Here is a 12,787-nt window from a genome sequence, read left to right as displayed (position 1 = left end):
TTAGCATTTTTTTTAAGATAATGAACAGATATGAGATCCAGCTTTGCCAAAAAAAAAAAAAAAAGGCAAGGGTCTGCTTCCATTCCATGTTGCTATGGTGGAAGCTCATTGTTTTAACTCCTTCTGATAAGTATTTGGAACATCAATCAGAGAAGCTTGAAAAGAAAGTTTAGATACTATGGTGGCTAAAATATAGGACAGAGGTCTTCAAACCTGGCCCTTTTATGACTTGTGGACTTCAACTCCCAGAATTCCTCAGCCAGGCACATTAGCTAAGGGATTCTGGGAGTTGAAGTCCACAAGTCATGAAAAGGCCAAGTTTGAAGACCCCTGGTATAGGAAGATTTGCTTTTCAGTTACCTTAAGTTGCCTTTCGGTTAATATTAATACTATCCTTTTCAAGCACATGTGCTACTTTGTCTTTTGGGTCCATAGTATTTTATCCATATCTATTCATTTTGTAAAAGGGGGTATTTTGTTTTTTAATCGCTCTCTTTCTGCACTAAAATTGTTTATTAGGAAAGGAGCTTTGCACTTGTGGGTTTGATCATGCCCATCTGGCTGCTAGAGAAAGTTCAGGAAAATGAGTGTAGGATTTTGTAAATGCATCCTGCAGGAAGGGGAGATGTCAGTGTCATTGAAGAGAGCATTTGATTTCCCCTCCTTAAAAGGGTTACTATGGACCCAGCTGAATTGAATAATTGTTGTCCAGCCTTTGGGGAAAATTTATGGAGATGGTAGGATGTTAGCTACAAAACATCCCTGAAGAAACATTATCTGGATCTTTTTCAGTCAGGGGTCATGCCTGGGGATGATGGAAAGTGCATTGGTCACTCTTGCTGAGTTTTGACAGGGCTTAAAAATTCTGCTAGCTCTTTCAGCAGCTTTTGATACCAGTTTGGTCCATTGGTTAAAGTACCAGACTAGAAAGCAGGAGACTGGGGGTTCAACTCTCACCTTAACCATTAAAGGTAGCTGGCTGACCTTGGGGCAGTCATACTCTCTCACCTCACATGGTTGCTGTTGTGGGGAAAATACAAGGAAAAAGTAACATTAGACATGTTTCCCATTTGCAATCTTCTCTGCCAGCTTCCCCAGAAAGTCAACGGAGGAGCCAGCAAGGAAGTTGCCGCACAACTGAGATTCCCTCCTAATGTCATGGTTCCGACAGATGAAACTCTTCAAAAGAACTTTGAGGCATTGTTTACCTTAAAGAATCTTTATTTTGAGTAGCATAACATCAGCACTGCAAAATCGAAGCCAAAAACTGAATTCCCCTCCCCTGAGCACATAGTATCAAAGCACAATTCCCTCCTCCAATTAACAGTCATAAATCACATTCCCCAATTACCTTGAAGCATGGACTTCCTCTCCAGTTCTCCAGCCACCAATTCCTTATCAGCTCTGGTTAAAATAACCTTGTTTCTCAAGCTAGGTTTAGCTTGTTATGTCTAGCTGGACTCTTCTTCACATTCCCTCTCCCAGCACCATCTAATTCTAAAAGCAAAAGGTAAAAGATGGCTGCATTTCCATCTGTTGTCTATGCAAAAACTTCCGATGTTAGCAGCGTTGACACCTGGCAGGCAGGACTTTGAGAGCCAAAGGGTTTGGGTTTGCATGTAGCTGGTATCCCTCCCCAAAAGAAAAGGGCTGCTTGCTGAGGAGAGGGGAACTCCTCTGGCAGGCTGCAGAAATGGGGGACAAATCTGATCTCTGTTCCTGCAGCCTTTCAGAGGAAGTCCCTTATGCCCACAAGAGTTTATTATAGCTTCCCAAACAAATCCATTTCATATTTTCCTTTCTTCTTGCAGACAATTCTCTTTTCATTTCTTCGGCTTAAAAGTTATTGCAAAATCTCTGGTTTTGTTTTTAGTTATGAACTAAGAATAAAATAAAGCCTCCTTCAGCTTCTAGCTTGTTAGGAGAATGATAAACCATGAATGATTCTACAGTAAATTTTTGCTTTTTGACTTTTTATTGCCTGATTTCGTTGTTATTAGTGACAGAGACTAATGTGGAGCATGCATGGTTATTATCATGAAGCCAGAATTCTATTTGTGTTTTGTAATGGTTTTGATCAGTAAGAAACAGGCTCCTGGCCAACCAGCAGATCCTACTGGCCAACCCACTACCTGATCTTTCCACTTTCATCTCCTTCTCTTTCTTCTCTCAAATCTCTAATGTCCATTTCTTTTTTCTGATCTTTTCTTTCCACTTCTGCTCAAAATAACATTATTTTGGTCCATGTTCCAAACAAAACAGCACTGCTTTATTTGATATTTGGACCAAAACATTCAAAATGCATGTTTTAGTTCAGGTACCAATCAACTCAGTACGGCTTATGCACTGTTTCCCCTCCCCCCTTTTCTCCAGAATGCAGATAACCCTTCACTGGATGTGTTCAAAGAGTGGTTAGACAACCATTTTCCTGGGATTCTTTAACTTGGATTCCCATGCTGAGCAGGAAGTTGGACTTGATGGCTTAAATGTGGTTCTAAGTGTTTCTTGCCTCTGGTCTATTGGCAAGCAATTTTGTTGAAGGCTGTCAGATGTCCTGGCACTGCTGGTTGTTGTGAATATCTCAGAATTGCAACATGAGTTCAGGAGTGCCAAATGTTTTTGTTCTGCATCTGAAGAGGGGTGGGTTTTTTTGTGGGCTGAGGAGACATATGCTTATAACAGTAAGACGGGTTCTCAACCTTGGCAACTTTTACGACTTGTGGATTTCAACTCCCAGAATTCTTCAGCCAGCAAACCTGGCTGAGGAATTCTAGGAGTTGAAGTCCACAAGTCTTAAAGTTGCCAAGGTTGAGGACTTCTGCAGTAAGACATTAAATGGTTTTTAATCAAGACTCTAAATGCTGAAGACTTTCAGTGTATCTTTTAACAACTTCAGAATTTTCAAGTTTTATATTTTAGAACTCATTTCTGTTCGAGAAGACATTAACATTGAGTATGCATAACTAGATTTTTGGTTACAGATATTATTTAGTAACATCATTCAATGTCTTCATCATTATTTGTAACCGTTATCCCATTGCAATAACTTGCTTTTTTTCTTTGTATTTTATTAGATTGTCCTAGATGTTGGATGTGGCACTGGAATCCTTTCCATGTTTGCTGCCAAAGCAGGTGCAAAAAAGGTGATAGGAGTGGATCAATCTGAAATCATTTATCAAGCCATGGACATCATTAGGTAGGCACCCTTCACAAATTTGACTTCATTAAAATAAATGATAATGCTTAAAGAGAAGGGACTTTGAAGGGACTTTAGTCATATCAGACCTATTTTTGTTCCAAGACTAGGCACTAAATGGAAGCCAGGTATTCTTGGGCTTCTAATAAAGACCTGTGACCTGTAAGCAGGCCATGTTTTACTTTTTTATTTTCTGCAGGATAAAATTATAACTGTGTTGTTCAAAAAGGTCAGTGTTATAAATGTTCAGGGAATAATCCTCCTATAATGCATCATTTTATTTGCAAGCAACGGGGAACAGAAGTACTCACTTGGTTGGTTTATTTATTTTTTTGAAAGCAGTAGTTCCCCACTATTGTCACTATGATTTTTACAGATGGGGAATCATTTGATTTATTATTTGCAAGAATATGTTAAGTCATATATCAAAAGCAAAATGTCTGCTGTATGGAGTATGGAATGAAGAAATAGTGGATGCTGTTTCCTTGTGTCGGTTTCAACTTATTTCTCGGAAAAAAGTGGAGGGGTATCAATACATTTGGCTGTATCTGTATTTTTGGTTTATTTTACATTTAACAGATGTTATCAAGTTTAAGACTGTCACAACCACTAAACTCTCAGCTGTTATAAGAGTAAAATAGCTATTTAAAATACATTCTTGAAAAGTCTAAAACAACTATAAAACCAATTTTTAATAATTTATTATATATCAATCAAAAATCAGATTAAGCATTCTATCATTTCACATAAGGCCCCCAAATACTTAAGTTTCCAAAATTTTCATAGTGTTTAAAGAATAGTAGCCAGTATAATTTCGGTGGGGAGTCCTCTCCCTTCATACTTTATGGAACTGAGGGATCACATACAGTTTCTCTCAAGATGCACGTGTTGGGCAAGTCAATTCTGGTTTGAGAAAATCTTGCAGCTAATTCATTGCCAAATCACATATCAGTGATGGAACGATAGGAGTTTATAGGCTATGATGAACACTTTAAATTGCACTGAGAATCTGATAGGAAGCTGGTAAAAGTGAACAGACCCTTGCTGAAAGACCACAGGGTTACTACATTCTGGATTAGTTGATCTTCAGAGGCAGGTACAAATATACAATCAGGGTCAGTCCTGGGACACATATATTTGCCTTTATTTGTGAGGTACCAGTATACAGGTAGTCCTCGAGTTACGAGTGTAATGGAGTCTGCTCATTCCACTCGTAATTTGAAAACTTGTAGAGTGAATCTTGTGCCTCGAACGAGATCACTCCCTTGCTCATTAAAACGCATGCAGCGGGGATTACATGTTGTCAATGCTGCAAATACTGTATATTCTTGCTTTGACAATATGCAAAACTGTCTGGCATTTATTGGGTTAATACTTAGCTTAGACTGAGCGGGGACAAAGCCCGGGAAAGAAAGAGGAAGTAAACGTTTGACCTTCTCACTAATTGGATAATGTGACCTGTGACTGCATGAGAAGGGAGGGGTTGAGCAAGGAAAGCTTGATGCCAGCGACAGGAAGTTCAGATTCTGGCATAACCAGTCCAACATGGTGACCGGCAAAAATTGTAGCTCTGCAAATAAAGACTTTAGGAAACATGCCTGAAAGTTCTTTGAAGTGCTTCATTAGTCGGAACTTGTGACACATGTAGTACATAAAGAGAGTGAATACTTGACTGACATCTCCACCTGCATAAATTAGAACTGCCTGATAAGGTAGAAATGGTAAAATAGTGCCCCAGTTTTCCAACTTCAGAAGCATTCTAGAAAAATACCATAGTCAATTGTATCAAGGCCAATGAGACCTCTAAAAGAATAGGGATATTCTACCTCCATCCAGGTCCCAACAGAGGTCAACCACAAGAGTGATTAATGCTGTCCCACTTTGAAACAAGTCTAAATAATCTCTCTTTAGAGTGCTCCCACAATGACTCCAGTCTCAGTAACCTTCCCAAGAAAATGAAGGTTAGAAACAAGATAATAATTATTAAAAATTGCTAGGTTCAGGAAGAAGCAGGCCATAGAGAACTAGATGACCTTGGAGAAGAAATATAGCAATTGACCAAAGAAACGTTAGCTGAAGGGCAAACTGTATCTTCTTTCAGAGTTGCAAATATCCTCCAAAAACGAAGCACTGATCATCTGGAGTTGACTGTTGCCCTTTTCCTGCTCTCTGAAAGAGTTGGGGTGGGGGCATGGATCCAAACTGTAGATGGCTGAGGACATATTAGAGAGAACCATATTACTTCTTTACACTCCAGTAGCCAAAACGAATCCCAGGTAAAATGACAAAATACTATCCCAGTCACACACATTGAACTCTGCCTATGAAGAGTCGAGATGGGTAAATCTGAGTGACTTTATCCACACAAAGCTGCACACTCATTGCAGCAACCAGGTAGGAGTCTATGCGAGACCCTCTTCCCAAAGGACTACCCTAAACAATGCCACTGCCTGTCAGTTCATTGAAAGAGGAAAAAAGTGTGTGCTTCTCCTGTCTTATTGCCACAGTGGAGGCTTGAATTTGAGTTTGCTTCTCCATGCTTGGCCAAGTGAGCTTCTTGTCTTCCTTCATTAGTGCAGTCAATCGTGATTTATTGCTTCATCTCCTGGAGCTTCTCAGTAAACAAAAGACACATTTCAAAGTGAAATATACAAAGAGAGACCATTCAGGAACAATTTCATCAAGTGACCAGACCACCTCTATATTAGCAAGCAGCCAGGTGCTCAATGGAACTGCTGGTAAGATTGTCGGGAACCTCCTCAAGTATTGGTGGAATCCATTTGGATTTCATTTCTTTTGTTTCAGTTGGTGTTTGGGGAGTGTCAAAGATAGACCTAATGCCCAGGGAAACCCAGAATTAAATGAGAAGATGAGAAAATAACATTACTCTTGATTGGATGCCAGTAATTATTTTCAATGTAAATATTGCCAGAGAATCCTAATTTGGTTAATATTTTATAGTTAGTATGGAATTACTGAGTTCATGAAGCTTTTCATTGCTGTTTATCCTCTAAAATGCTAAAATTATAATGAGGTTACTGACTTCTGTTGCACATCAGATGTAAGGTGATTGTACTATAATAAGTGTTTAAGAAAGAATATAGATAATCATTGTGCCGGAGAAATAAATCCCAGTGGTGTGAATAATTACACTGCCCTGTCTAGTATTAGCTGTCGTAACATGGCAAAAGAAAGAAAGATTGATAAGTTGTGCTTCAGAGAAAGTGCTATTAATCTTGAGTAATTTAATCTTGAGTTTCCTTGCACATATTTTTATTTAAAATATGAAAAAGGATATCCATAAAGGAAATTGAAATTACACCATCATGCTTCAGCTAAAATACTGCTGTTAACTAGGATGATTGTTTTCACAAACACTAGAAACATCAGTTACTTTACTAAAATTTAGTGGTGTCATTTATGGAAAGGACTGGTTAAAACTTCCATTAATGATGATGATGATGATGATGATGATAAAGTTGGAAGGGACCTTGGAGGTCATCTAGTCCAACCCTATGCTCAGGCAGGAAACCCTATACCATTTTGGACAATTGGCTGTCCAGTTTCTTCTTAAAAACCTCCAGTGTTGGCGCATTCACCGCTTCTGGAGGCAGGTTGTTCCACTGGTTAATTGTTCTCACTGTCAGGAAGTTTCTCCTTAGTTCTAGGTTGCTTCTCTCTTTGGTTAGTTTCCACCTGTTGCTTCTTGTCCTGCCTTCAGGCGCTTTGGAAAATAGCTTGACTCCCTCTTCTTTGTGGCAGCCCCAGAGATATTGGAACACTGCTATCATGTCCCCCCTCGTCCTTCTCTTTGTTAAACTAGACATACCCAATTCCAGCAACCGTTCCTTATATGTTTTAGCCTCCAGTCCCCTAATCATCTTTGTTGCTCTTCTCTATATTCTTTCTAGAGTCTCAACATCTTTTTTACATCGTGGTGACCAAAACTGGATGCAGTATTCCAAGTGTGGCCTTACCAAGGCATTGTAAAGTGGTATTAATACTTCATGTGATCTTGATTCTATCCCTCTGTTGATGCAGCCTAGCACTATGTTGGCCTTTTTTGGCAGCTGCAGCACACTGCTGGCTCATATTTAAATGATTGTCCACTAGGACTCCGAGATCCCTCTCACAGTTACTACTATCGAGCAAGGTACCCCCCCTATACTATACCTATACATTTGGTTTTTCTTGCCTGAATGTAGAACCTTACTTTTTTCACCATTGAATTTCATTTTGTTAGATAGTGCCCAGTGTTCAAGTCTCTCCAGATCCTCCTGTATCCTAAGCCTGTCTTCTGGAATGTTGGCTATTCCTGCCAGCTTGGTGTCATCTGCAAATTTGATGAGTTCCCCATCTATCCCCTCATCCAGATCATTGATGAAGATGTTGAAGAGCACTGGGCCCAGAACAGAGCCCTGGGGCACCCCACTACACACTTCCCTCCATGTAGATGCGGTTCCATTGAGGACCACACGCTGAATACGACCGGTCAGCCAGCTACGGATCCATCTGGTGGTGATGCTGTCTCACCTGCATTTTTCTATCTTCTCAAGTAGTAGGTTGTGGTCTACTTTGTCAAATGCCTTACTGAAGTCCAAGTAAATTATATCCACAGCATTCCTCTGGTCCACTAATTTTGTCACTTGGTCAAAGAATGCAATAAGATTTGTCTGGCATGATCTGTTTTTGACAAACCCGTGTTGGCTTTTAGTAATGACTTTGTTTGCCTTTAGGTGTTCGCTGATTCGTTGTTTATCTTTTCCAGAATCTTCCCAGGTATAGGTCAGGCTGATAGGTCTGTAATTTCCTGGGTCCTTTTTTTTCCTTTTTTGAAGATGGGAACTACATCAGCTCTTTTCCAGTCCTATGGTAATTCCCCAGTGCTCCAGGATCTTTGAAAAATATAGTTCAGTGGTTCTGAGATCACATCTGCCAGTTCCTTAAGAACCTTTGGGTGTAATCCATCTGGTCCTGGTGATTTGAACTCATCTAGGCTGGACAGGTGTTCACTTACCATTTTTTTGCCTATCTTAACTTATATTTCTATTTTGTTTTTTATGGTACTATTTTTGATAGGTTGGTCTGTTTTTTCCTTTGTGTAAAGACAGATGCGAAAAATGAGTTAAATAGTTCTGCTTTCTCCCTGTTGCGTGTCACCTTCTTGCCACTTTTACCCACTAATGGACCAATCGTTTCCTTCACTTTTTTCTTGTTTTTTTCATGTTGAAAAAAGCTTTTTTTGTTATTTTTGACTTTGGTTGAAAGCCTTAGTTCATTTTGAGCCTTAGCTTTCCTCACTTCATCTTTGCAGGCTCAGGCTAATTGCTGATATTCTGACTTAGTTATGTGTCCCTCTTTCCACTTTCTATACTTGTCCTTTTTATCTTTCAATTGATCAGAGAGTTCTTTATGCAGCCATGCTGGTTTCTTTTGAGAGCTGTTATTTTTCCTCTTTGTTGGTATTGTGCTAGACTGGGCCCATATTATCTCACTTTTCAAAATTTCCCAAGCCTCTTGAGTTGTTTTCTCCTGGAGGATTCTCATCCATGGAATCCTTCCCAAACCCTTTCTAAGTTTATTCAAATTAGCTCTCTTGAAGTCCAAGACTCTAGTTTGACTGTGTTCTATTGCTTGTGCTTCCATAATGTTGAATTCCAATATTGCATGATCACTTCCTCCCAAGGTTCCTATGGCTTCAACACCTTCTATCATTTCATCTCTGTTAGTGAGAATTAGGTCCAAAATGGCTAATTCCCTAGTTCCCTTCTCTACTTTTTGGGAGACAAAGTTGTTTGCTAGGTTTGTCAGGAATCTGTTTGATCTTCCACTTGATGCAGAGTTTGTCTCCCAGTTGATGTCAGGGTAGTTAAAGTCCCCCATTACTATTGTGATGTGCTTCCTACATATCTTAGTTAGCTGACTAGCAAAAAGTTCATCTATTTCTTGTGTTTGGTTGGGTGGCTTATAGTATACACCTATGGCAATGTCGTTTCCCCCCCCCCTTTTATATTGACCCATATGCATTCAGGACCGTTTTCATTATTGTTATGCTCTATTTCTGTAGAGATGTAGTTATTTCTTATATAGAGAGCAACTCCACCTCCTCTTTTATGTGATCTGTTTCTTTTATTTATTATCAACAGATTAAAAATCATTTTGTGAAAGTAAGTATCTGAATATAATTCTTTTTATAAAAAAGCTCACAGAACACTTTTCCACTAGGTTCAAAAATTGTGAATATTTGGTTAAAGCCCATTTGACTATTAGATTTTTCTCTCCCAGATTTTCTCTCAATCACCAAAGCAAACTCATATTTGTCTTTGATCTTATAATTAAAACTTGAATGTAATTCATTTAACATAATTGTAACGGCAGAATTGATTTGCAACATATGAGCGCATTTTGAAATCATCTGTTGATTTTTGGAAGCCTCTAATTGGTGGGATGTATAAAATCAAATAAGAGATGTGAATACTTAATTGAGGCTGTACAAAGCATTTGAAAGAAGTGCAAAATACATTAATGCAGATTAGTGTTAGTCTCTTCACAGCATTAAAGCAGCTTTTGGAATGTTTATGTAGTTGTTTTTCCCCTAGCTGTTTTTGTATACAGATTCTTGCATAGCCCTTCATGTCTCTGGCATTCCAATTATCTGGGCATATATATGCATACCAATGCATGTTTGAAATAACTACGTAAGTTTCCTAAGGATGTGACTTTTAATGTTTTGAGAAGGGGTGCTTCACTCATATTAACAAACTATGCAAAAAGCCCTTTTTGAATGCTTTACAAACTCTTTAACACTTCCAGATACAAACCTACAGTACTTGATAGAAGAGAATATCTGTAGCTCAGGGTTAAACTGTGTAGGGCAGAGGTAGGCAACCTTGGCTCTTTTATGACTCGTGGACTTCAACTCCCAGAGTTGCCTACCCCTGGTGTAGGGTCTTTGGTGCTCTCTAAACTTGGTGATACACTGATGATATTATCTAATATGATAATGAACAATCTGCAAAAAAAAAAAAAAAACACCAAAAAACCCAACCCCACCAAGTTCAGAGAGCACCAAGGACCCCACACTATAGTATTCACTTTTTCATTTTTCCTTTACATTTGTATAAGTAGCTTACATTTTCTATTACGTATTTCCTTTCTGAAAATAAATAAATTTGCATCTAAGTCTTGGAGAAGAATAAACTGTTATATAAATAAAGGATTGCACATCTCAGATAATAATTTTGTAATGCTGTTACAATGCTTATGGAAGCAGTACTTACTTCCCTAAACTATTGAAAAGCATCCTTGAGACTCAGAAGGCTGAAAGTATTGCAGCTATCTCGGAGAAATGCTAGCATTTCCCTAGGATGTCTTTTTCTATTATTCGTCAATACCTTTTTTTCTTGGGAGAAAATCAGAGGCATATGATCCCAAGCAAATATTTGAAAATGAAGTGGCTGATTTTCTATTGAACTCCAAATCCTGCTGGCCTATGTTAGTAACAAATAAGGGAGGGTCTGTTTGTGGATTCCCATGGGTGAGTCCAAAACATTCATTTTCTTAATGTCTCATAGGCAAAACTTTCTAGCTTCTTCAGTACCATGTTCCGTGGTATCTCACTTAAAATCAGAGTATATTATAATGTGTTTATTTTTTAATTATTATTATTAAGAGAAGATAACTTGTTTAATTAAATGTATCTAGATTTGTTTAGGATTTATACGTCTTTTAAGTTGGTTTTTTTTTGATAGGAGAGAAGATTATGGAGATTGAATGAAAATCTTAGATAAGAAGTTTAAGTTTAAGTATTTAGTTTAAGTATTCAAAGAGTATTTAGTTTTAATGGTACAATGAAGGTTTATATGTTTATTTTTTTGTTCTAGGATAAAGAAAGAGGGAGAGATTGGATTTTATATTGTAGGTACAGATGTTCAAAGAAAGTAATGTTTAAATTTGTGTTCTGGAGGGAGTTTATATAGAATGATGGATAATAATATGAGTATGATATTAGAATTATTTTTTAGAGAAGATAACCTATTTAATTTAATCTATTTAGATTTCTTTAGGATTTATATGTGTTTTAAGTTTTTTTTTCTTTTTCTTTCTTTTTTTGAAAAATTTTAACTAAGCCTGTACTCAACTCTGGGAAGGTTGGGGGAGGGTTTGGGAGGTTTGGGGAGGTGGGGGACGGTGTGGGAGGGTGGAGGGGGGGGTTGGGGAGGGGATTTGTTTTGTAAAATTTAAAAAACTTTCAATAAAAAAAATCATACAAGGGATTCCTATGCAAGTATGATTTGCAATTCTTGAGTACAGACTGTGTAGCTGTATTAGCAAAAAACATTTGTGGAACAGTTCTCTGTTATTACAAGTACTTATTAATAGTAATGTTGGAGTGCTTTCAGTTTAAACATAATTAGAAAACATATAATATGCCCTTGCCCTTTGCCTTGCAGAATCAATGGACTTGAAGATAGTATTTGTTTGATCAAAGGAAGAATTGAAGAAGTTGATATGCCAGTTGAAAAAGTAGATGTTATCATATCTGAATGGATGGTAAGAATATGCTTTGCATAAATATGGAGCCATAATTTCAAACGTGCTAAAATATTATGTGGCAAATGGTCATATTTTTAATCATTGTAACTATTGTGTTATTGTTCTAAAACAGACATGTCAAACTCGCAATGTCATGTGATGTTGCGCAATGTATCGGAGCTTTTTTGCCATTGCTGGCAATGGGGTGGGCGCAGCTCTAGTATGATGAAACCGGCCCATGGGCCGGCAGTTCGACACCCCGTTCTAAAATGACAGGAAATAATTTGCCCCAGTAATGATACAATAACATCTGTTTGAAATCTTTTAGACTAGTATTTCACCATGATTTATCATAGCCATCAAGTGGCATTTAAAAGATATAGAAGAAACTATACGTGCACATATATGAATTTATTTGTATGTAGATAGAATTCAGAATGACAGAATTGGAAGGGACCTTGGAAGTCTTCTAGTCCAACTCCCTGCTCAAGCAGGAGATCCTATACCTTTCCAGACAAGTGGTTGTCCAGTCTCTTCTTAAAAACTTCAAAGTACCTGAATACTTTGATTAGCATTCAAAGTTACAATGGCACTGCAAAAAGGGAGCTTTTTTAGAAGCTGAACAAAATTGCTAGTGTATATTGCTAGTAGGATATTGCTAGTGAGACAATATTGGTATTGATAAATCAAATGAGCAGACTTCAATCCAGACAGAATTGTACTTCTGTTCCTGTGAGGTATAGAATTTTAAAAGGAAATTATGTTTAACACTAATTAGAGTAATTTTACAAATAGTAAGCTGTGAAATGAAATCAGCTGTGCAGCATGCTGGTGCTAGGTTTTCAGAATATTCTTTTTATTTATAAAGGGAGACAATTCACTCAGCACATGCTCCTGGGAGAAGCACGTGAGCATGCTTTTTCTTCACATCTTGATGATTGAAATGTTGCTACAAGAAGGAAATAGACTGTGTTAAATCCATGGGCAGAATTTTTCTTCTAATGTATAAGGATCACTTTCTTGCAGTCAGTGCTAGATGCACACATGGGCACACAT

The 12,787-nt window shown here is 37.9% G+C and overlaps 1 protein-coding gene across 2 annotated transcripts in view; it reads left to right on the top strand.

Moving 5' to 3' along the window:
* The window catches only part of PRMT3 (protein arginine methyltransferase 3), a 74,418-nt gene that overhangs the window by 20,154 nt on the left and 41,477 nt on the right, over window positions 1-12,787 (top strand). For both annotated transcript variants that reach the window (XM_039335366.1, XM_039335367.1), the window contains exons 9-10: window positions 3,075-3,196; window positions 11,650-11,749. In XM_039335366.1, coding sequence (XP_039191300.1) covers window positions 3,075-3,196; window positions 11,650-11,749 — 222 coding nt within the window. The remainder of the gene's footprint in view (window positions 1-3,074; window positions 3,197-11,649; window positions 11,750-12,787) is intronic.

This window comes from Crotalus tigris, unplaced genomic scaffold (assembly GCF_016545835.1).
Source record: "Crotalus tigris isolate CLP2741 ecotype Arizona unplaced genomic scaffold, ASM1654583v1 scf7180000017640.1540244, whole genome shotgun sequence".
Lineage (NCBI taxonomy): Eukaryota > Metazoa > Chordata > Lepidosauria > Squamata > Viperidae > Crotalus > Crotalus tigris.
Note: the sequence above shows the minus strand (reverse complement) of the source record. Positions and strands in the feature narration are given on the sequence as shown.